The sequence below is a fragment of the Carcharhinus amblyrhynchos genome, chromosome 13, assembly GCF_965287045.1.
Source record: "Carcharhinus amblyrhynchos chromosome 13, sCarAmb.v2.hapA, whole genome shotgun sequence".
NCBI classification, from domain to species: domain Eukaryota; kingdom Metazoa; phylum Chordata; class Chondrichthyes; order Carcharhiniformes; family Carcharhinidae; genus Carcharhinus; species Carcharhinus amblyrhynchos.
The window spans coordinates 44,464,980-44,491,037 of record NC_137336.1 but is presented as its reverse complement, the minus strand read 5'-3'; the positions used below and the strand labels follow the sequence as shown (position 1 = coordinate 44,491,037).

At 44.4% G+C, this 26,058-nt stretch overlaps 1 protein-coding gene across 4 annotated transcripts in view; it reads right to left on the bottom strand.

Moving 5' to 3' along the window:
* arhgef37 (Rho guanine nucleotide exchange factor (GEF) 37) overlaps positions 1-24,574 on the bottom strand; it is a 97,530-nt gene extending 72,956 nt beyond the window's left edge. The window contains exons 1-4 of one of the 4 annotated variants that reach the window (XM_080201623.1): positions 24,193-24,574; positions 23,661-23,824; positions 13,743-13,921; positions 440-563 (exon numbers count right to left, since the gene is read on the bottom strand). In XM_080201623.1, coding sequence (XP_080057749.1) covers positions 440-563; positions 13,743-13,921; positions 23,661-23,685 — 328 coding nt within the window. In that variant the 5' untranslated portion in view covers positions 23,686-23,824; positions 24,193-24,574. Of the gene's footprint in view, positions 1-439; positions 564-13,742; positions 13,922-14,335; positions 14,431-23,660; positions 23,883-24,192 lie in introns of those variants that run through there. The other 3 variants (XM_080201625.1, XM_080201622.1, XM_080201624.1) reach the window with 3 other exon arrangements.
* Positions 24,575-26,058: the final 1,484 nt, after the last annotated feature.

Genomic DNA, 26,058 nt, shown 5'->3' with positions numbered 1-26,058 from the left:
GAAGAATTAACAGCTACCCCCTTGTCCTTTCCTCTGGCATTCCTTTCCCTACCTCTTCACCAATCACCCACTCTCCCATCACTTGCCCTGTCCTGGGATCCAACACTGGTTCTGGGGATGGGTTTCATTGCATTACCAGCAGCAGCCGCTGTACCTGGTGGCGCTGCCTGAAATGGAAAGCTGCAGACTCCGATTGGTTGGCAGCTCTCGAGGCAGGATTTCCATTTTCCAGGAACCTTAGCCACAGGAGGCTCAACACCTGGAGTTAAGTACCAGTCAGGCACATAACTGTGTAGGCCATTCCTTCAGATGTGACACGTGGCTGTCCAAATGTCAGAGGAAGCCCACGTCACTGGAACAAAATCCAGCCTGTGGATTTCAAGCAAACGGAATAATTTATCACACCAAATCTAATGCAAGGCAGTATCTGAATAATTACTTATCAAGAGGACTTGATCTGGTTTTCCAGTAGCTGCTTCTTCCAGACTTTTGGATAGATTGGACGATACATGTACAACTTCGTCAGTATTTCCGAATAAACCTTCCAGATCCAGGTCCGGCACCTAATAGGAAAGGGAAACGTGACCGCTGTAAAATGCTTTGTGTTACAAGCTGCATCACAATCATGGTCAATGATAGATGTAGCATTTTTTATTATAATGGATAAACGAGTGGGCAAGATAATTGGTGCCTGTGGAAATCTGAAATAACAACACTGGAAATGTGCATCTGCATTCTTAAGACCTCTTCAAAACTGAATGCTTCCTCCTGGGAATGCTTCATCAGAATTCATGACTTCCCCTCAATGTTACCCCAGTCAAAGTGTTAAACTGTGTCCCTCTTTCAGATAGTTATGGACCCACTGTACATTTTGCACATCTTCTGTTTACTTTTTTATGAATTGGATTGAAATTCTTATTAGTTGATAGTCATGAAATGTTAACAAAAGTTATTATAGCACATGACTCAAGCACACAGAAATTACACTAACGCTGCAATGAAGTTACTGTGAAAATCCCCTAGCTGCCACACTCCAGTGCCGGTTTGGGTACATCAAGGGAGAATTTAGCATGGCTAATGCACCAAACCAGCGCATCTTTCAAACTGTGGGAGAAAATCAGAACACCCAGAGGAAACCCACATAGAGACAAAGAGAACATGCAGATTCCACTTTATGGGAGTGTGGGCCAGAAAAGGATGGGGCCTGGGTGAAGGAGTGGGTCCTTAATCCACAGGTATTGTGTCTGATCAAATGACCCAGTATCTGGATTGGGGGTGGGGGGGAAGAATTGACAGAGACAGTGACCCAAGCCAGGAATTGAAGCCAGGTCCCTAGCACTGTGAAAGAGCAGTAATACTGCTGTGTTGCCATGTGCCACCGTGTCATCCCTCCCAACTGTGTGAACCAAATCACCTTACCATCTGGATGATGAAGGATACCTTCCTCACCTCGGGGCTTCTCAGACTTAAACAGGGAGATTCTGCATAATCTAGAAAGTCCATCTCAGTCTCAAGCAGCTGTATGCCTCCTCCAATTCCCTTCACTGGGTCTCCAGGAACCAGCAGAGGCTTCGGGCTGCTGCATTCATGGCTCTGACTCCTACCACACTGCAGCTTACCATTCATAGGTTCCTGCTTCTTCATTAGCCTGCTCCTCATGGTTTCTGGCACTGTGCCTCAGCTTGTCAAAGACATCACTCCCTGCACTGGAGAGGTCCATAAAACAATTCCACTGCCCAGCCCTACTGCAGACCACAGCCTTCTGCTGGTGAAGGCCACACTGTTATATGGTAATACAAGAAATTTGAATGTTTGATTGCTGTAAGCAAGATTTTATCAGGTATATGCCTCTGTTAACTGGGCTTAGAAACCTTGGACCTTGGCCTCTCTTATGAGATTGGAGAACTGCCAAAGGAATTTTCATAGACAGTCACCTCTTATAACCTACCTTTTAATATTTACTTGTGAAAAAACACAAGTAACTTGTGCTATGAAGCCATGATCAAAAACATTGTGTACAACAATAGTTTAGTTACATCGGGGAGGAGAAAGTGTCAGTTCTTTAGCACGCAGAGGGGTAATCAGGATTGTTGGAACACACAACAGTCGGGTGGTGGAGGCAGGCACGTTAAAGTTGTTTAAGGTTTACTTAGATAGGCACATGAGCGGACTAGAGATGGAGGGATACAGGAGACTGTTCTAAATAAAGATCAAGAGCCTTGGAACATTCCTGGGAATCAATTGATTCCTATGGACATTCCAACATATTTTGTGGCTCACTTGTCTTACTTCTGAGCTTCTGGGGATTCCGTGAATGTCTGTATAGGCTGTGCATGTTTATGGATGTCTTTTATTTTAATCCACAGGTGATTTGGTCTGCCTTGTTGTCCAACAAAGAGCACACACGCGGTGGGTCGTGCGAGGGCTGCTCTTGGATGTTGCTTCGAGAGTTGCCGAGTGTTTCACATCGTTAGTGTGCGCTTAAACTGGACCAGCTGACAGGCAACATGACAGCTCAGTGACTATCACTGTTTGCTGTGCAGATACATGGATTTGGGCCAGTGTCTGTGCGAGTTTGCACATTCTCCCCGTGCTTGCGTGGGTTTTCTCCGGGTGCTCCAGTTTCCTCCCACATCCCAAAAACATGCTCTTAGGCTGATTGATGTTAACAAATTGTCCCTAAATTAGTCTTCCCTCAATCTGGTTATGGTTCCTTTATTGTAGAGTCCAATAGGCGTAGACAAAGGTCATAGGTAGAAGAGGGCACTCACAATGTTAAAATGGCAGCACAGGCTCGTTGGGCCGAAGGGCCTGTTTCCCGTGCTGCTTTGTTCTTTGTTCTTTGAATCATATATTCAATGATTTACATAAAACATTATCCACTCAGGAACCAGCACATTAAACCCAATAGCCACCTACCCTCAGAACCAAAAGAGTATTTTACATGAAGCAAATTATAGAATTTGAATAGAACTTATGTAGCATTTTAGGGAAGTTTTTTTTACCTCCAGAAACAGGAATCCAACATCCTGGCCCCACATGGTGGGGAACTAATCACAGTCCAGTGTTTTCCTGGAGGTTAGTTCTCATTGACTGATGGGTGGGTTCAATTAATGGCAATGGAATGGAGGTGAGATTTGTAAAGTGTGGGTTCCAATTTAAAAACATGATGGCTGCCATTGCTGTTTTGATTCGGTAAATAATCTTCAGCTCAACAGGAGAGGTAGTGGCCTGGTAGTCAGGACAGGTCTTCCCCATGCTTCACAGATACAGCCTGAAGCTGCATGAAAGAGACGTGAGATACTGTTTCCAGAAGGTGGCAGGAGACAGCCACCCAGCCAAACGAAACAGGCCTGGCTGGAGGTGGCAGAAACTGAGCAGCATAAGCTCAGAGGAACTGAATGCAGAACCACAATGAGTTTTAATGACCTTCATTGTGCAATCTGGCAAAGAGAGTGTAATGTGAAACACGGATGACAGGTCTCTAGCTCTGCAGCCTCCAGCAGACACATCAGCTGAGCAAACTGAGGATTTATGATGCCCCTGATCATGAGAGAGATGTGTTTCCAGGATAATTATTAACCTCTGAGTAAAGCCCAGAGCCCAAGTGCTGTTGAGAACCAAACAGCATTGATGCATGGAACTTCTTGGCCTATAACTTCCCCAGCCTTGATTTGGAGAAGCGGGTCACAAAGATATGCTGGAGAATCCCTCTTACAAGTTTTCAAGGAAGAGTTTAGGAGGGAAGTGCTGCCTTCCCTGGGTAATGGCGCTGCGCTGAAACCGTCCAACAAAGGGACTTAAATCACTAACTGTGAATGGTTCTGCCAGGGTGACACTAATATTTACTCTGAAAAGATTAGAATAAAACCACTTCTAACTTCAGCGTAACTAGTTTAAATACTCAGATCAATTCCCGCACAGATTCCCCTCACACTCTTGACCTCACAGGGGACTTCTTCTGTGCCATCACTAAGCATCCCACCATACAGTTTACTCCATCCCTGTTCCCATACCCGCAAAGGATTCCCCAGCAATCTCCCTCCCATGCCTCTGACCCTCACCACACCACATTCCACACCAACCTGGCTAGATCCATTCCCCTGCACTTGACTTGACCTGACCCGATCCAAACCAACTGGAATTCCTCACCCTGCACTGACCCAACCTGACTCTTCCACTCCACCCAGACCTAACCCCACCCCCACCTACACCACCGCCACAAACTGACCCAACCTCACGTCTCTAATCTAACCTCCTCAGATCCAAACTTCCCCATCTCTGACCCACCCCATCCCCCCATCGTCCAAATTCCTGAGGCCCCCCCCAACTCCCCAATGTTCCGACTCCATCACCCTGCAATGTCCGACCCCTCCCCCCACCAATGTCCAACTCCCCAAACCACTCAATGCCTGATCCCCCCACCGACCCCACCAATGCCTGACCTTCCCAACATCTGACCCCTGCTACAATGTCCAACCCTCCCTCATGCCCAACCATCCAAAATGTCTGACTCCTCCACTCCAACAATGTCCGATTCCCCCACTTCCCAAATGTATGACCTTACTCTACCTACTCCAAAGTCCAAACTCCCACCCCCATGTCAACCATCCCCCAGTATCCTGCAGGACCAAGTGATGGAGAAATGGGAACACCCAGACACCTAGAGGATTGCCTTATGAAGATAGATTGAGGGAGCTAGGTCTCTTCTTCCTGGAGAGACGAAAGTTGAGAGGCGACCTGATAGAGGTTTATAAAATGTTGAGAGGAATAGATAGGGTGGATTCTCGGAGGCTATTTCCCAGGGCTGAAATGGCCGCTACGAGAGGACACAGGTTTAAGGTGCTGGGGAGCAGGTACAGAGGAGATGTCAGGGTTAAGTTTTTCACTCAGAGGGTGGTGAGTGAGTGGAATCGGCTGCCGTCAGTGGTGGTAGAGGCGAACTCGCTAGGGTCTTTTAAAAGACTTCTGGATGAGTACGTGGGATTTAATGGGATTGGGAGTTCTAGATAGTTCTATGGCCCGGTAGGTATGGATATGATCGGTGCAACTTGTGGGCCAAAGGGCCTGTTTGTGTTGTAGTGTTCTATGTCCTATGTTCTACTGGGTGAAAAGATATTGTGATTTGTAGATGAAGAGGATGAAACATTCTTCCCCATCAAAGACTCAGCTCTGAAGAGGCTCCTACTGTCATGAATAAGTTGACATAATACCCCTTTTAAGTTTCTAACAGGATCAGCTGTGGAGACTATGTGTAGGAGCAGAAGTAGTGCTGCAATGATTCACAAGCATCCAATACAGCAGAGCTAGTGCAGTCGCAAGATACAAGTTCATCCTGCACCAGCACAGATACACTATCATTGGGTCCTTGTGCATGGTTAGGGTGGCACTGGGTGAAAAGCATAGCACCAATGTGCAGGAGGAGTTTACAGCGCCAGAGAAAGCCATGAGCAGTGCTCTTCAGAAGATGGAGGACAGACACAGCCATGTCCAGCTGGTTGCAAATGCAGGGCCACAGGAGTTAAGCAAAGCAGCATTACTTTGACTAACAGAAAGAAACATTTATCTGCATGTCAGGGGCTCCTCCCGAGGCAGTGTGGGGTTATGGGCTGAGAATGGATGTGTCCATTCAGCTCATCTGCATGACCGTGGCTCAGGTCTTTGAACAAAGAGTGGCTAATCTCAGGGACAGCCAAATGCAGCAGCACCTGGCATGCATGTAGATTGCACACCATCCTCTGTAACATTGACTTGTCATTGAAACTGATGATGCAAAGAAGCATGAACTGCATGTCAGTTGTGCCCAGCTAGAAGTCCCCTCCAATGAATCAGAGCAGTAGCCAAGGGCCTGAGGCAGTCACAGTACAAATAAGGGTGTATCCTCACACAGGGCATTATCATTTGGCCTGCTTTGCCCCACTAACTGAAGAACTATCTGTGAAGCAAGGCCCAGTGTTGGAGGCAATCTCTGCAATAGTCCAGGTACTGCAGTTTCTGGAGATGCTGCCACTGACAATTCTGCAATGAGGCCAACCACTATATAACATCACAACTTCAAGTAGAAAGTGACTGTCTCCACAGCCCATAAGGGTAGCACCACATAGGAGTGGCCATTGAGTCATTTGGAGCAATGAATGGTTGATTGGGGTCCATTTCACTGCAAGAGTGCACTTTATAACTTTCTTTAACACTGTAAATGTTGACACATGACCCAGATACACAAGGTTCCATTCTTCCATGTAAAATTGGAAAAGAGGAATGAAGTGAAGAAAGTAAGCTGTAGTCTTTGAAAGGACATGACGGGGCTGCTAGACAGATGTATACTATGCATTGGCCCTACATATTGATTTAAAGTTATGTCTTCAATAGATAAGTTCTCAAAGGCAGGTCAAAGTAAATTTCAGAACATGCAGTTCTGTTGGGTGTAAACCACTCTGATAAAATAAGCCAGGATCAGACGATTCTTAGCATTCATGGCTGTGTCCCATGCTTCAGATTCCCTAGCAGATTAACAAATTCAACTGGCCGATAATCCAAATCGGGCAGGATACTGAGTTCCGCCTTTAAACCTTTTGATCAAAATCACCGGCGGTAAGATTGGCAACGGCAAAGACAACTTTCCGCAGCATAAATGTTTACATCCACCTTGCTGCATACTCACCCCCAGTTAGGTCTAAAAATCCTGCCTCTTGAATTTGAAGACATGTCTGATGGTAAAGGAATATACGGCAATGGAATTGAGGATATTTCAAGATGACTGATGTGCATTTAATGTCTCTGTGATGTAAATATTTGCCTCCTGTTGATTGAGTTAATAGCTGTCCAGTGAATTCCTTGGCACATGGTTAGGCCAGCTTCTGCCTTTGGTTGCTTATACCTTCCGTCTCCTGACTGAGCTATTGCCGTGCAACATTACAGGGCAATATTGTGGAGGAACAAAACAAACTACAAAATACATAGACACTGCGTTCCACTGCACTACAGCACATTCTTTGTTCAATTAAGATCCTGGTGGAAGCAAGTGCCATTTTACTCCTTATCTCAGATCATATCCTTGGGTTTAATAAGATATTTCTGTCGTGACACCATCGTACCCCCAGGTCCCCTCCACAACCTCCAGCAACTGTTCTTGTTGTCAAGGGCATGGTGGAATGTTATGGGGTAAAAGAATGTTCGAAGTTTTCAGTTTCTTGGAGATTTACAGAGATTAGTCAGTTCCTAGAATTGCAGACTAGCTGCACGATATGTTCAGGAATTAAATGGTACTGGAGTTAGGGTTAAATTGGCTACATAAATGTAATCACGAATGCCTGTCACTCTGGAGAGTTCAATAAAATGTTGCTTGCTGCATTTTGTCAATGAAAATTAATGAAGCTACGGATGCTGTAAGAAAATGGAAAATGTGACCTAGATTTCCCGAGGTAATTTGGAATAAACCTGCTGCATAAAAGTTCAATGCTGCTGATTTCTTCACAGCCATTGGACAGAGATGTCACAGCCATTGACACCTGCCCCAGAAATGATTCCAACTCTTGGCTACAGAAGGTTACATCATTCTGCAAATTACTGTTTTTGCATATCTTGGAACATGTGCCGGGATAATAGCCTGGCCCTGTACAAACAGGTGACAGCATATGATAGGATCCTAATGAAGCCTTAAGGTGAAAATGCTAATTTGCACTCCCGGTTTCTGAAATTCCATAACAGAAGTATGTATTCAAAAAAACAGCCATTAATGCTTCAGGTGGTTTCATTACTTTCTTCTCTCCCACAGAAACAGTATCCTGTATAACACAGAAGCGGTAGATTTCAAACAATGCACAAAATGGCTGTCCGTTTAAGAATAGAGATCTTCCATAAAATTAATGACCACAATGAACTATGTGCCAGTGACCTACAACAGAAGGTTCTAGGTGGCACGGTAGCACAGTGGTTAGCATTGCTGCTTCACAGCTCCAGGGTCCTGGGTTCGATTCCCGGCTCAGGTCACTGTCTGTGTGGAGTTTGCATGTTCTCCTCATGTCTGCGTGAGTTTCCCCGGGTACTCCGGTTTCCTCCCACAGTCCAAAGACGTGCAGGTTAGGTTGATTGGCCGTGCTAAGAAATTGCCCCCTTAGTGTCCAGGGATGCGTAGGTTAGAGGGATTAGTGGGTATAATATGTTGGGATATGGGGGTAGGGCCTGGGTGGGATTGTGTTCGATGCAGACTCGAAGGGCCTCTTTCTGCACTGTAGGGTTCGATGATTCTATGAAGATGCAAATGTGCACTGAAAATGGGTGAAGTAAAAGATTTCCCATGGTTACTTGGAATAAACCTGCCGTATAAAAGCTCAGTGCAGCACTGATTTGATATTGGTTTCGAGAAGAAGAATATGTTGTGTTCAAACATATCAATGGGAGCTCATTATGTAGAATGATATGAAAGGTCTAGCATGGAAATAGACTATTTGGCCCAGAGCAAAAGAGTGCTGCAGAGGATTGGTCTGTGTTGCCTTCAGGAATTCATGATAGTGAGGTGACTGAGGCTGGCTCCGAGACATATGTCCCACTAGGGTGGCAGTAGAATGGACACCACCAGATGGAGGGAGAAGACCGAGCAGGCCACAGAAAAAAAACTTAAGAGGACCTCTAACAGTGGGATACCAACTGGGCTGGAGCGAAAGGGACTGTGATGCACCAGGCACAGTGACAGACACTTGCTGCCCATCATCCTACATGGGACCGAAGGAACTAAATCTAAGTCATGTAATTCATGGCGGCAGATCGTGAGAGAGAGCTTCTGTTAGAACTATATAGACCTCAAGTTAGAATGTAACTAGAATACTTCCTAAAGTTCCAGTCACAGCACAAGAGCAAAGACATGATAACACTGGGGAGGGTATAGAGGGAATTTACAAGAATGCTGCAAGGAATGGAAAAAATTAGCTCCGAGGAAAAACTGGATAAGCCGGAACAGAAGGAACTGGGGAAGATTTAATTGAGGTGTCAAGTGGATAAAAAGGATCTATTTCTGTAGCAGAAAGATTGTTAACTGGGTACACAGAGTTAAAATAATTAGTAGAAGGAATTAGAGGGAGATTGAAGATAAATATTTTGCACGCTGGTGTGGTTGGGATCTGGAACTCACTTCTTCAAAGTTGAAAGAATCAGAAACCCTCATCACATTAAAAAACATTTGAATATGTACTCCAATTGCTGAAACTTATAGGGCTACAGAACAAAACCTGGGAGGTGGATTAGGCAAGATAATCTTTAAGCAGTTGACAATGATGGACCAAATGAGTCAAAGAGGAGGTTAGAAAGTGTGAGAATACATAAGGAGGATATAAATAGGTTGAGTAAATGGGTAAAAATTTAGGTACAATGTGGAAAAATGTAAATTTGTTGACTTTAGCAGGAAGAATAAAAAAGCAAAGTATTACTTAAAACATAGAATGACTGCAGAATTCCAAGGTGCAGAGCGATCGAGGTGTTTTGTAATGTCACAAAAAAGTTAACATGCAGGTACAGCAAATAATTAAGAAAGCTAATGGGATACTGTCCATTATTATGAAAGAATGTTATGTTTCAGTTATAGAGGACGCTGGTGAGACCATATCTTGAATAATGTGTGCAGTTCTAGTTTCCTTATTTAAGGAATGGTGAAGATGTGTTGGAGGTGGTTCACAGAAGGATTACTAGGTTGATATCTGAAATGAGCGGATTGATTTTTGAGCAAAAGGTTGGACAGCCTGGGCTTATTTCCATTACAGTTTCAAAGAGTGAGGGATGACTTAATTGAAATATATAAGATCCTGAATAATCTTGACAAGGTGGACATGGGGAAAGGATTCTTCCTCTTGTGGCGAGTCCAGAACTAGGGACACTGTTTTGGAATTAAGGATACCTTTTTAGAACAAAGATGGGGAGAATATTTTTCTCTTGGAGGGTTGTACAACTTCAGAACGCTCTGCCTCAAAAGATGACAGAGGCAGGGTCATTAAAAACTTTCAAAGTGGATATACATAGATTCTTGTTAGGCAAGAAAATCAAAGGTTATCGAGGATAGACTGAATATAGAATTCAAAACACAAATAGATCAGCCATGATCTTATTCAATAGTGGAACAGGCCAATGGCCCTCCTTCTGCACCTAATTCATATGTTCATATGCTTGTAAGGCTTATATATGCTTATATATGCTCATATGCTTCATAAGGCTTCCTTCTGTGGCTCAAATTTTTCTATGGGCAGGATTTTTTCGGATGGCGGCATTTCCTGTCCAGAGGGCCAGCAGAAGAGCATCCCATTGATAGAGCCTGACCCACAGCAGTTTAATACAATGCTAATTGTTTAAGGACAAGACTTCTGCTCCCACCTGGAGAGGTAGTTCTGCCTTAGAGAACTGCCAGCCAACCTGATTGATTGGCAGCTCTGCAGTCCTAATAGTGCCAGGTTTGAAGAGTGGCCACAACTGGGACTGCAGCCAGTCTTCAATGAGAAGCTAATACAAGCCAGGCTGAAGGTAAGTCCAGAGTATTGAATAGCAGGTCTCAGTCAGGGGAGTGAGAGGGTAGAGGTGGGGCCACATTTGAAAGGTTGGGTTGCAAGGGTCAAGGGGGATATGGCATTGAGGGATAGCTCTGTGATGACTTCAGCCAGCCTAATAAGGTTTGCTCTTTAGAGAATGAACTACCTGATGAGTCTTAATTGATGGTTAAATCAAGGAGCCTCAAGCTCTCTATTTAAAGCAGGTGTGTCAGACTCCCAGCCTGCATTTTGCAGGGAGCAACTGGAGAGCTGACTGGGTACAGATGTATGGTGTAAATAAAGTGACTTGGTGACAGGACTTTCACTTCTGTGGAGTTATTACAACCTCCAACAAACACAGGGGACTCTCAAAGGAGGCAACTTCTTCCATAGCTATAGCTGCCAAGCTATCAGCTTGATGAAAACTTCCTTCCCCCTGCAGGGGTACATTAAAAGAAATGGCGGAGGTTATAGTGGATGCCTTGGTGGTTATTTTCCAGACGTCGCTGGATTCCGGGGAAGTGCCGGAAGATTGGAAAACGGCTAATGTTACGCCGTTGTTTAAGAAGGGTGCCAGGCAAAAGGCGGGGAATTATAGGCTGGTTAGTTTAACGTCTGTGGTAGGTAAAATGTTAGAATCCGTCATTAAGGAGGAAATTGCGAGGCATCTTGAAGGGAATTGCTTGATAGGGCGGACGCAACACGGTTTCATTAAAGGGAAGTCGTGTCTGACAAATTTACTGGAGTTCTATGAGGATGTGTCTAGGGCAGTGGATAGAGGAGAGCCGGTGGATGTGGTCTTTCTGGATTTTCAGAAGGCGTTTGACAAGGTACCTCACAAGAGGTTATTGCAGAAGGTCAGGGGACATGGAGTTGGGGGTAGGGTGTTAGCGTGGATAGAGGATTGGTTGTCAAATAGGAGGCAGAGAGTGGGGGTCAATGGGTGCTATTCGGATTGGCGGTTGGTGACTAGTGGGGTGCCCCAGGGGTCGGTGCTGGGGCCTCAGCTATTTACCATTTATATAGATGATCTGGAGGAGGGAACCGAGTGCAGGGTGTCGAAATTTGCTGATGACACCAAGATTGGGGGAAAGGCAAATTGTGCGGAGGGTGTGGAGAGTCTGCAGAAGGATCTAGATAGGCTGGGCGAATGGGCCAGGAAATGGCAAATGGAATTTAATGTTGGCAAGTGTGAGGTGGTCCACTTTGGTAGGAAGAATGGTAGGAAGGACTATTACTTACGCGGCGAAAAACTGCAGCAGGCGACGGTGCAGAGGGACCTCGGGGTCCTTGTGCATGAGTCGCAAAAACCCAGCTTGCAGGTGCAGCAGGTGGTCAGGAAGGCGAATGGGATGCTGGCCTTCATAGCAAGGGGGATTGAATATAAAAGTAGGGAGGTCTTGCTGCAGCTGTATAGGGCATTGGTGAGGCCGCAGCTGGAGTACTGTGTGCAGTTTTGGGCGCCGCACCTGCGCAAGGATATTTTGGCCCTGGAGGGAGTGCAGAGGAGGTTTACTAGGCTGATACCGGAGTTGAGGGGATTGAGCTATGAGGAGAGGCTGAATAAACTAGGCTTGTACTCGTTAGAGTTTAGAAGAATGAGGGGAGATCTCATTGAGACGTATAAGATGATGAATGGGATGGATAGGATAGAGGTGGAGAGACTCTTCCCGCTCAAAAAAGACAGTAGGACTAGGGGGCACAGCCTCAAGATAAAGGGGAGGCGGTTTAGAACGGAGTTGAGGAGGAACTTCTTCACTCAAAGGGTGGTGAATCTCTGGAATTCTCTGCCCGTTGAAGTGGTGGAGGCTGCCTCGCTAAATATTTTTAAGAAGCGGGTTGATGGGTTCTTGATAAGAGGGGGGATTAAGGGTTATGGGGAGAGGGCGGGAAAGTGGAACTGAGCCACAGCAGATCAGCCATGATCTTATTGAATGGCGGGGCAGGCTCGAAGGGCTAGATGGCCTACTCCTGCTCCTATTTCTTATGTTCTTATGTTCTTATGGGATGAGGACTTAAATGGCCATTACTTGACCACTTAAGGGCCACCATAGGCTCAAGGGTGGGCTGCACCTGCACCGCTCCATAAAATGGGAGATACATTGGCATGTATGCTGGTAGGCCACACACTGCATTTTATGAGCCACTCCCACTTTCAAATCTGCTACTGGAGGAGCATAAATCCCTATTTCCTGAATGTTTTAGATGGCAGTGGCATGGCTCTCTCCCACTTCCTGTATGAGATTCATTTCCTATTCTATTTCCTGTTTTCAGTTATCTGTTGCGCACCAGCCTGAAAGTTGAGGTTGGGTAGAAAAAGGTTAATAGGGGCAAGGGGCAGGCTTTGTGTCCAAGATCCTACCCTGAGGGAATCCTGTCCTTGCTATTTTATAGCCCCCCACTCTCCACAGGTCTCAAAATCCACTGGGGTTGAGGGGGGGGGGGGGGGGGGAGGGTGGGGTTGTAAAATTCAGGCCTGTACTATTATGGTGCTTATCCTCTCTAGAATAAAGTTAGATTGGTTATATATAAATGGTGACTGGTCCACTTACTGCTGAGAGTAGTTGAAAATTAAGGAAATTCACAGCTTTGAGGATGTAAAACAAGCAATATTAGTTTAGTAGACACGGTGGCACAGTGGCTCGCACTGCAGCCTCATAGTTCCAGGGACCCAGGTTGTCTGTACAGAATCTGCACATTCTCCCCATATCTGCGTGGGACTCCTCCAGGCACTCCAGTTTCCTCCCACATTTGTAAAGACGTGCTGGTTAGGTCCATTGGCCCAATCAACCGCCGGCATGTGGCGACTAAGGGGATTTCACAGTAACTTCATTGCAGTGTTAATGCAAGCCTACTTGTGACATTAATAATTAAAACAGATAGTCTCAATGCCCTTGAGATTCAATTAGCATTTGAAGTATTCATTTTCTTTCGATTTTTTTTCGTCCAATGTCTTGTTTCTTTATTTCACTCTTTTTCAGCTATATAACTTCATTATCTTATCATTTTTGCTAAATTCATCATGGTTTGTTATATTTAACTTTTATTTTATCTTCCCTGCTCGTTCATTCTTGTCACTGACAGTTTGCCCTCCCAAACTACCTGAACCTAACTGAGGTGACCTCAGAAAATTCTGCCTCTCAATTGTAAATTTAAGACCAACCTTTGGAACAGTGTTATATAGCCTGTCATAATTCTTTTCTCGGATCATACATACTTGCTGAAAATTATTACCTGTTTGCATTGTAAATGGTTCCGGATATCAGTTGCACACTGCCGTAGTAAAGTAAAGTAGCGTTTTTCTGTTTCAACCAGTTCTTCTATCGCTTTCATCTGTTTCCCTTCCATTTTACTGGCTGATGTGATATTGCTATTAAGTTCCACATAAGATGAATCATCCATGTTAACTAGGCCTGTAGGAGACACAATTAGAATTACTGCAGTTACGTTGATTAGGTGTCTCTCCGTGGTCCTTTGGCTAATCTAGCCATAAGGAATTGAAACTATGGTCTTGTGGTTTGTCACCTGATCTTGCTTTGTAAACCATAAGTTTTCTATAAAGCTGAGATCTAATTCTAGAAATCTAATACAGCCCCTTACTTTGTTCCTTATGAAATGAATCCTGAAGTGATTCACATTGAACAGAATGTAACACTCCAGTCACATTTGCCTAGCTAATACATAACAACATAAACAGTCTATGTTTGTTTGCTGCAGGCAACCATGGAATGTTCCAGTCTAATATTGCTGCATGAGCCATCCTCCTGATCAGTGGTTCAACTCAGTCGGTATTTTAACCATTAGCAATTTCTCAGCCGGGTACATACCTTTTCAGCATATTTCAGTTCCCTTCATATAAGTTGTTCATCTAATTCAAAATAAATACTTCACACAGTGCAGTTGCACACTGCAACTGGATCACTGACAAGAACGACAGGCAAGCAGGGGGATTTTGCTGCCAAAGCAATATCTGCAGTTGTGCATTCATTGGCTAATTTTAACTCCACAGCTCAGAATCAAAACAATCCAAAAAAAAACTTCAGAATTGCTTTAAAGCTGGAATAAAATATTACATTTAATTTTTACGATCCCGCAATTCTGCAGTTTGTGTGTGTGTGTGTGTGTGTGTGTGAGAGAGAGAGAGAGAGAGAAAACGGGGGTTCTGACACACTGTCTACTTTTTGTACCATAGCTCTCAACCTGTTATTTGACTGCTAAATAAATGTGTGTAATGTTATTCCTAAGCAGGATATAAGTCTAAGCATAATAAAAACAAGGGAACTTCCTGTGTCTATATAATTCAAAATGTTGGCGCATACTAATGTTATTTCTACCACGCCCTAGAATTGCTGTATGTATCATAACTAATAGAGGTTGGAATGGAATTGAAAATAGAATAGTTGCATTGTTTGGATGTTGCAAAATTGCAAAAGAAACTGTGCCTGGAATGTAATGCTGCAGCATCTCAAAATACATGGGCTTCTTCACAGAAAAGCTATTGTACTCAATTCTGCAATTGTGTATGTCAGGAAAAAATATAAAGCAAAATGTGACCCCAGTCCACAATCAGCATCACAGTTTTATTTTCTCTTTAAGCTTTTTCAGTCTGCAAACCAACACAGGGGTTTCTCCTATTTACTCCATCTACTATATCAAAAATAAATTCAGCAAATCCTTTTGTTTAAAACAAACTAAATTCTATTGTTTTCTTTAAAATTTATAAATTGTACATGAATCTTTTCAACTGATTTGAAATAAGTAAGAAAACCCAAAGGGCAGAATTTTCCCAAACAAATTCTAAGGGTGTGATCTAATGGCCTTGTTCCGCCCAACTTTCAGTGAAGTGAGGTGTTAAGATAGGGCGGGAGGCAAAAAATCAGGTTTGCACCCAGTTTTTTGCGCCCCCCCCCCCCCACCAAGTCATGCCAGCAGTGTTTTGCCGGTGAAATTGGCTTTGCATCAAAAAGAGCGCAAATTGAATTAGAAATTTTATATGTCATTGATAAGTCCCAGACGCTATCGTCCAGGCTCACTTGCCTTTACAACAGGCCAGCCGAGGTTCTCCCTAGAGAAACTCATGTATGGTTTCCATTAATGGGGACCAGACACAATAACCTTGCCAGGGGAATCAGAGGGCATTGAAGGCACTGGGTGGTTGGGGCAGGGCTGGGCTGAGCATGGAACATGGAAATGCCTGCCTGGCACCTTGGCACTGCCCAATGGGCACCATAACTGTGCCAGAGTGCACAGGAAGAGGAGCCAGAGTGGGGGCAGAACTAGTGGGATGGAGGTATGATAGGGGGAGACAAGCAGGTAGCTTGCAGGGTCCTGGTATTCATGGGGGAGGAAGGGGGGTAAGGGATGTGGGAGAGTGGGGATGACAGGAGATGTCCCTCTGTATTGGGAGATTGGTGTGCCTATGCAATGGCACCCCTAGAGCCCACACACACACACACACACACACACACACACACACACCTTTGGTGAGAATCACATCCTGGTACTTTTCCTGCACTAAATGCCATAAGAATGTTCAAACTTGCCCAAATTTTCGTCCGTTTGGCACTTAGAATTTTTTTCACAAAATTCCATTCTCAGTGTCTTAACAGTGTGAAAATGGCCCTGCAATCTTCCAGCTCCATGTCAGTTTTGCTGACAGCTGGGAACTCCCTTTTTTGTGGAGCGGGGGGAGTGCAGGAGAAGGGAGGACAGAGCTTAAGGAGGCCAGGGAAGCCAGCTTCAGAACACTTGGGCACCACTGTGCTACATCACCCTCTGCGACCCACCCCACCACCACCCCCCCCCCTCCACCCCACTGCACACCTCCACAAGCCCTATCCTGCAGGACTCCCCCTGCTGATTTCCCCTTTTGTACAGCTTCCCTCTTGCCAATCACTCTCCTTGCAGAGCTCCCCCTGTATAAGATACCCATCACTGTGCACAACCCTTGTCATATCCCCATCCCCATTCCGGCTTCACCACCTTGGCACTGGTACACATGGTGCCAATCAGGTACTGTCAAGGTGCCAGGTGGTCATTGCCTGGCCATGTACCCGACCACCCAGAGGCTTCAATGGCCTCTGGTTCCCCCCAGCATGGCCACGGCTCCTGTTCTCCATACTGCAGAGCAGTAGTGATTCTCACCAGCGTGATGTCACACTGCCGAGGGTGGAAGCATCCAGGAGAATGGAAGAAGCCGTGCTGAAACTTCCTTTTTTTTGTTAATAGGCTTTATGCCCTTTCTGGGCAAAATGCCATTCTTGCCGGAGAAAAGAGGTGGGAGAATAGCAATTGCCCTCACGCACTATTTTCACCATGCTGATCGCGGCAAGCTGGTAGGATTGTGCCCATAATGATTATTAATAAATTTTACTCAATTTAGCCCAGGTATTCTGAGAAACCATGTAGTGGGCTGAGCATTCTCCTTCCATTTGACATAATTATTATCCACTAACAATCAAACAAATGTCTACATCCCTTTGTGGATGTAAACAAAATACTTGTATTAGCAGCAACTTAAGGATGTAGGAAATTAAAAATCATCCGTCAAGTACATTTCTTCTGTAGATCACTCATATTATATTGTCAGAACACCCATTCTCTCTCTCTCTCTCATACACACACAACTTGCAGACTTTTTCCAAAAGTTTAAAGAATTACATTTCATGCTGGAATTCTGCTAAAGGAGGAGAAATTAGGTAGAGGTCAGGCCAGGTTTTCCAATTAACTTGCAATCTAGGAAATAGTGTTTAATCCTGTGAAAACTCAGTAAAGTTTACACTGCAGACTTGTAAGCTTATCCCTGGAGAGAAAGAGAGCAGATACACGACATGTTTTCTCACTTCTGTCTAAGGTAAAAATGAACACACAAAAACATGTAATAAATATGTGGTATTCTGCCTGAAATAGAACATGCAGTCACTTAGAATAAGAACAAGGCATTTGTCAGACTGTAGCTTGAGTACTGTTGTGGCATACCTGAGGTGAGCGGTACTGCCCAAAGTTTAGACAATAGAAGACTCATGAGGTAGCTATCTCTGTATAAAGACTTAACTTTATTTAAACCAGCAGCTGCCAGGGCTTCATCAAAGGATTAAGTAGCTCTGACATATAGCAGCAGAACCTCTCCAATGAACCTAACATATACAATCATTCCCACCTTTCAACAGCTTTAAATCTGTCATCTTTAGAATACACAACAGTACACGTCAAATACTTTAGCTAATTGAATTTAACCCCTCAGCATAATGATGTCTTATTAGTCCATGAAATCCAGCAGCTGACTTCTCTCTTGGCTGACTGCAAACCCTGGTTGCCTAGTGGCCTAAAATGCTCAGCCCAGAGTTCAAATGAACTTTGTCAGGGGTCCCCCAAAGGTGACTATCTAACCAGACTAACTTATGACAACATGTCTGAGCACCAGTCCACCTTGTCTGGACAGTGAATAAACTCTATTCATGAAATATGATAAAATGTTCTAAATGTTCCCCCATCTGAAAGTTTGCTAATAAAACTTGCATATTTTCAAGGTCCAAATATTGTCTTGAAATATGGCTTCATCCTAATGGCTTTTGCTATGATGCCTTGCAGTAAAATTCTTTTTGACTAAAATGAACAATATTAGTTAAAATCAATAATTCAAAGTATCAGCATGTGCTTTACAATCATAATCGCTTATTTGAATCCATTACTGCATCTCATATGTGTAAATTGCTTCTTGTTAGCTCATATACTTAGTTTAAAAGTCATTTAACTGATTGCTGCTAGTTCTGTCAGTGCCTTAACATCTGCTATCTTACCAAACCACTGCGGGGTTCCACTCATAAGTACTTCTGCCTTTTTTGGCAAGGAATTACAGGAAGATGGTTAGTACACATGAAAGAGAGATTATGGACTGGATTTTGAGCTCAACAGCGGACAAATGGTGCTTGCCAATCGCTGCATACACATGTTCACAGATGTTCTATGATTTTTGCACTGCAACTTGCAGACTTTAGAAACCCAGAACAGTGCAGCTCCCCGCAAAAGCATCGTGGACTTTTGTGAATAAGATAAGGAACTTCAGATATCCTTAACAAAGCAGATTGAAAAATCCTTATTATACCAAACAACATCTAATCATGGAAATATTCAACTCAATATCATGTACATAAAACAAGAAAGCCTGGCACCCCAGAACTATCTACTGGGCACCCTAGCACTGCCCACTGGGACTGTGCAGTGCCAAGGAGATGGGTCCAGAGAGGGCAGGGTCTACTGGTGGGTGGTATCAAACTGAGGATGGCCAGGGACTCACTGCCACTCTGCATCAGGGACCGGTGGGGGAGGGAGAGGAGACCCACTGCCACTCTGCACTAGGGATTGGTGGGGGAAGTGGGGGGATGATCGAGTCTGACTGGGGGATTGGGCCACTGATCATGGGGAAGTGGGGGGGGGAAGGAGGGTCATGATAGGCCACCACAGTACCTGAAGTGGGGGTTGCTTTGTTGAGGCCATGGAGGCAAGCTGAGAACAGCAGAGGCTGAGTGACACGTCTGCTGAGAGAGACCTGCACATGTGCAATGGTATCCTCTGCTGCTCTCAGCCAGCAATCAGGTGACTTAAGACCTGCCTCCCTCCTGCTACACGTGAGAAACCATTTCTGCTGATTTTTTTCATGCACTGAGTGCATAAGATCGCAGATTTGAACTTGTGAAAAAAATGGATTCAAAAGTCTCCCATTTTCAGGCCAGTCCCAGAATTAGATTTTTTTTGGTAAGATCACTCCCAGTACCTAGAAACCAAAAGTACAGGGAGGAATAGTCAACATAAATTTCTAAAGGAAAAGTTTAATTTGATCAACCACTTGGCATATCACAGAGAGAGCAGACAAGGGTAATGCGTTCTAATGTTATTTGGATTTTCAAAAAGACCTTCAATAAGGTACCATGTGTTAAACTATTCAATAAGGTGATAGCATGTGTTTCCAGGGCAACACAACGAATAAAATGGAGTAAGTAGCTAGTTGGCTGAAAGATGGAAAACAAAGAGTGGACGTAAAAAGCAGTTATTCAGAAAGTGGGACGTGGATGATATGCATTTAACTTGATTTGATTTATTATTGTCACATGTATTGGGAAACAGTGAAAAGTATTGTTTCTTTCATGCTCTACAGACAATGCATGCCGTACGTAGAGAAGGAAAGGAGAGAGGGCAGAATGTAGTGTTACAGTCATAGTTAGGGTGCAGAAAAAGAGCATTAATTCTTATTGGTTTACTTAGCTCTGTAGTATTAACGTGTTCACCAAAAATTATGTCTAAGTCCCTAGCGCAAGAAATAGGCAGGGAAGAAGCAGCCATGTAAGAGAACATACACTTGTAAATAAAGCTCTGTTTTTTTTTAAAACTGTCTGTGCTCCCTAGCATAATTTTCCGATATAAAACATAAATCCTAATGACAAGGCCGATGAATGGCACTTATGAGACAGCATGGGAGATGAATTTACCGAGGAAAAAGTCGGAAACAGAAAAGTTAGAAAATAAGCTTTACGCATATGTTCAGGACCTGGGTAACTAAACTGTGCAGCAGTCATAGAGTTGGGCATGTTAAATAAGAGGCTGAAGTTTGGGTTGTTGCCTTATGTGAAAGAAAAATCAGGGTAGCTGCTGGAAACACAATGCAAAGAGTGCATGCACGAGACCTCCATTAGCCAAAAATGGCTGGAGTTTTCTGTGTCATAGGACTCTGACGAAAATATGGAACAATGAGCTCTTATACTGAGCATTTTGAATATTTTATGCAGACAAACAAAATAACTGAAGAAATTAAGGTGTCCATTTTCCTGAGCGTATTTGGAAGCGGGAGGGGGACAAAGAACAAAGAATAAAGAACAGTACCGCACAGGAACAGGCCCATCAGCCCACGAAGCCTGCACCGATCATGTTTACCTATCTAAACCAACTGCTTATATCCCACTATTCCGCGTTTGTTCATATGTCTATCGAGATAAATCTTAAATATGGCTAATGTAACCGCTTCAACCACCTCACTTGGCTGTGCATTCCAGGCCTCCATCTCCCTTTGTGTAAAAAACTTCTCCCGCACATCTCCACTGAACACGTCACCTCTTATTTTGAACTTGTGCCCGCTTGTAATTGTCATTTCTGCCCTGGGAAAAAGCTTCCAACTGTTCACCCTATCTATACCACTCATAGTTTTATAAACTTCTACCAGATCGCCCCTCGGCCTCTGTCTTTGCGGGAAGAACAACCCCAGTTTATTCAATCTCTCCTCATAGCTAATGCCCTCCATACCAGACAACATCCTGGTAAACCTTTTCTGCACTTTCTCCAAAGCCTCCACGTTTTTCTGGTAGTGTGGTGACCAGAACTGGACGCAGTATTCCAGCTGCCTCACAGCGCCAGGGACCTGGATTTGATTCCTGGCATTCTGCAACATTACAATCCTTGGTTAATGCTGCTCATTTTCTGTGCTGTCTGTGTGGAGACTGTAGTTTCTCTGTCTGCACGAGTTTCCTCCGGGGGCTCCGGTTTACTCTCACAGTCCAAAGTTGTGAGGGTTAGGTGGCTGGCCATGCTAAATTGCTCTTAGTGTCAGGGGACTAGCTAAGGTAAATGGATGGGGTGATGGGGATAGGGCCTGGGTGGGATTGTGGTCGGTGCAGAGTCAATGGGCTGAATGGCCTTCTCCTGTACTATAGTGATTCTATGATTAAATAGTTTCAAGAAGGAAATAAATATATTTCTGACAAAAAATGGGTTAAAGGGATATGGGGACAGGTAGGGGGGTGGATTTGAGATCAGAAAGAAATCAGCTATGAACTGATTAAATGGCGGAGCAGGCTCAAAGGGCTGAATTACCTACTTAAAGTTTAAAGTTTTTAAAGTTTCAAAGTTTATTACTGTCACCATAGGCTTTCATTAATATTGCAATGAAGCTACTATGAAAATCCTCTAGTCGCCACCCTCCAGTGCCTGTTCGGATACACTGAGGGAGAATTTAGTATGGTCAATGCACCGATCCAGCAAATCTTTCAGACTGTGGGAGGAAATCGGAGTACCTGGAGAAAACCTATGCAAACTCAGAGAGAACATGCAGACTCTGCACAGACACTGATCTAAGCCAAGAATCAAACTTGGGTCAAAAATTTTAAAGTTTTCTCTCTGATGTACATTCCATAGAAACCCTACGCTGCAGTAGGAGGCCATTCGGCCCACCACATCTGCACCGACAACAATCCCACCCAGGCCCCATCTCTGTAACCCTACATATTTACCCCACTAATCCCTCTAACCTACACATCCTGGGACACAAAGGGGCAAGTTAGCATGACCAGTACACCTAACCCGCACATCCTTGGACTGTGGGAGGAAATCGGAGTACCTGGAGGAAAACTATGCAGACACAGGGAGAATTGCAAACCCCACACAAACTGTGACCCAAGCCAAGAATCGAACCCAGCTCTCTGTAGCTGTGAGGCAGCAGTGCTAGCTGTTGTGCCACTATGCCGCCCCTGCTCCTAATTCCTATGTTCCTATGTTCATTTGGATCCCAAATGTCTGGTTTGCCTCCCTTGTTCTCACCATAAACATTCAACAACTTACTGCACAGAAAAATTAAAAACTGAAACATGCAAGGGTAAGTCTAACTGGCTGCAGATACCATTAATTGACTTATCACAGCAAATTATGGCCCAATGTCTTGAATTACAGTCATGATCAGGTACTGGGTGCTTTTGTAGCCTGACTCTAGAAGTGCTCCTGAACTTGCAATTTGCCATGCATGTATTTGGACAAAAGCAATTGTTCCCTCTAATGTAGCAGCATAATGATTGTACATTCTGTCATCATTAATGGCAGTTCCATGTTGACCCTTGGACATCACAATACATCTTTCATTCTTTATCTTTCAGTATTTGTTCCATTCAATTGCAAACCCTTACTTCCTGTGACGGAAGAATTTGTAACAAAAGAGAAAGAATGTGGGTGGCACAGTGGCACAGTGGCAAGCACTGCAGCCTCACAGCGCCAGAGAGCTGGGTTCGATTCCTGGCTTGGGTCACAGTCTTCGCGGAGTTTGCGATTCTCCCTGAGTCTGCGTGGTTTTCTTCCGGGTACTCCAATTTTCTCCCACAGTCCAAGGATGTGAGAGTTAGGTGCATTAGCCATGCTAAATTGCCCCTTTGTGTCCCAGGATGTCTAGGTTAGAGGGATTAGTGGGGTAAATATGTGGGGTTACAGAGATGGGGCCGGGGTGGGATTGTTGTCGGTGCAGACGTGGTGAGTCGAATGGCCCCCTTCTGCACTGCAGGGTTTCCATGGAATGTACATCAGAGAGAAAACTTTAAAAAATCTTTGGCCACCTAGCTCAAAACTCTCCATAACTCATCTGCTTGGCAAACCAGGTAGGCGACCAAAATACACACTTTACACGTAACACTCCAAAAACAAGGCTCAAAATAACCAGTGGGCAAATATAAAGGAAGTTCGTAAATTACAAAAATGTAAATTTATCTTGAAGCAATTAAAAAGACAAAGTAATTTGAAACAAGCTCTGAATTTTATACTGTAGTGGATTGTTGATACACCAAGTCGGTCAGTGCAGCATGAGTTAGAACTCAGATTAGGTGAACAACTTATTCTACAGTGAGTTCCTTAATCTAACTATAATTCGAAAGGAAGTGTAAGCCATCATGTATACCACTTAGGTACTTCCACAAGTACAGAGGAAAGAATGTTAAAAGTGGCTACTCCCCCAGATAATGAGATGCTTGACTTGACTATTCTAAACCAATGGTGAAAAAAAGCAATGTATCTTTTAAATGTAAATTAATAAGATGTTCAAATAACAAAGAATGATTTCTTTTGATTGGAGCCATGCACAGAAAAGAGGGCCGTCTGTCAGAATTAGTGACCTTTGAATACATTTTTTTTCTGGTTACTATGTAACTACGCTCATTAAACAGAGGATCATATGAATGTGTAAACAATCTTCCATGTACTTAATTATTTTAAAACATACAATACAAATCTAAACTATTTATTTGTTCAAAACCATTCTGCGAGCAGAGCAGATGTGAAGAGATTTAGGCCAGAGAATGAGTGTGCATAAAATTCAGGTCAATCCAAAGCATGAGATTCAAACAGGCTTACCGGCTTTAAACGTTAGGTTGGGCATTCAGATGAAAATGAACCTTGGACTCTCGTGAGTCAAGTATAATAATAGCAAACTGAAACAGCCTATAGCTCAACTTCAGCTTTCCACCCAGATTCTTCCGACAAATGATCTTGACTAACTGGTTTGTCTCAGCAGTTATCTGAAACGTAATTTGAATACCATTATTGTTGGGTTGAAACAGCACAGCACAGATTTTCTCTGCTTTGCAGATCCATGCCTGAAGGTGCAGCTTTCAATTTATGCCTGATCATCATAAGCAGGATTCTTTTCACTGAGACGACTGTCAAAGCGAAACTACCAGAAAACGGATAAAGTTTGTCCATTATTGATCAAAGTGCTTTATTTTGTAATTCAATAACATCTGATACAACAATAAAGAAAACAATAAAAAGGTACATTTTGTTTCCGAATCAAAATACGATGTGCATTTAGATAAAGTACATTATTTCCCCGAAAAAACTTTAGGATCATAGCGATTATTCTGGGATTGACTTCAAAAATTCCTACCAGTTCGTCCAATTTAGGAGTTATTTATAACGTCAGAGGGTGATCGCCAGCCTTCCCACTCTCCATCCCTTCCGCTCTCCATCCCTTTTGCTCTCCGTCCCTCCTGTTCACCCTCGGTCCTGCTCTCCAGCTCTCCGACCATCCCGTTCTCCGTCCCTCCCGCTGTCCGCCTTCCCGCTCACTCATCCTCCCGCTCGCCGACCCTCCTGCTCAGTGGCACACAAACTTTTTCACCAACGACTTCTTCCAGGGCAGCGTCGATATTCCCTGGGGATATCTGCGGCATTCCCAGTTTATCTTAGGTATCAGGGAGGTTACAGGTGCCATGTAGGCAAGGTCAGTGATGATAATAAACTTGGACTGGAATCAGGCAGCCTCATAGCAGGGCTGCCCCAAGCCCAGGTATCATTAGTTACACCCATGTGTTTCTTAGGTCACCATCACAGCAAGTGACACCATTCACCAACCACAATGGGTTTCACTCCTTCAATGTGCAACTCATCTGTGACCACACAATGTGCATCATGCAGGCAGGTGTCCATTTCCGGGGAGAATCCATAACAGTTACATCTTGGATCACTTACAAATAACAGCCATTTCTGGGGGAGAGTGACTGCTGGAGGGATGGCTCCTCAGGCATCCATTCAGAGAGTAGCTGATGACACCATTGCGGAGACCACAAACACCAGCGGAGACTCAGCACAATGAAGCTCATACTTCAATACGTGTGCTGATTGAACAGGCCATTGGGATGCTGAAGTTGCCCGGACCAGGAGAGGCGGGTGCCCTCCAAGAAAATCCTTAGAGGTTCTCCCACATTGTTGTGGGAGTGTGCAGCACACTCCATAACTCACTGCTGCAGGAGGGACACCAGCTGGAACAGGAGGAGATAGACAAGAACCACATCTTCTCAGATGAGAAGGATGTTATGGAGGGAGGTGGATATGATGATGCTGAGGAGGAGGAAGGCAGGGTTATGGACAGGGCCAGAATGGGCTGCCAAGCAAGGGAAGACTTACAGCATCTTATTTTGGGAATATGAGTGAGTAGCCATGTATGTCAAGTAAAACTAAAAATGTGGTGCTAGCATCGTCCAACCAATGTTGCACGGGCCCAAAGCCATTGCCCGGACTCTGCAAGAAAGTGATGATGGCTTGCTGTGAGGACAGAGCAATGCTTCTCTTGATATGTCTGACTCCTGCCTAACAAAGAACTGAATGTTCCCTACCAATTTACGGGCACATGGGTGGGCCTCATAAATGGTTTAAGATGAGTATCAGATACTGCAGGTCCCTTAAGTGCAAATACTCAGCTTTTTAGTTTCAGCTTTCACCAAAGGTGGGTATTTTGACAGCTCCTTGGCACCTAGTGCACAGGTGCAATGGTGCACTCTTCAAATACGCTAACTTTGATGGGGGGAGGAGGGACATCAATGAATGGGATGTGGGAAGGGATGGGTTGAGGAGGAGTTGCCTGCAGCTGAGCATTTATATTTTCTTCAGTATGGTTGGATCATTGAATCTACAATGCAGAAGGAGGCTGTTTGGCTCACTGAGCTTGCATAGACAACAATCCCACACAGACACTATCCCCGTAACCCCACATGTCTATCCTCCTAATCCCTCTGGTAATAGGTGGCAATTTAGCATGGCCAATCAACTTAATCTGCACATCTTTGTGGGAGGAAACCAGAGCACAAGGAAATCCACGCAGACACGGGGAGAACGTGCAAACTCCACATAGACAGTGACCGGAATTGAACCTGGGTTTCTGGCACTGTCAGGCAGCAGTGCTAACCACTGTGCCAATGTGCAGAGCCTTTCTCACACTCACAGGGATGAAGCAGGGGGTTCTGAGCTTTGGGCA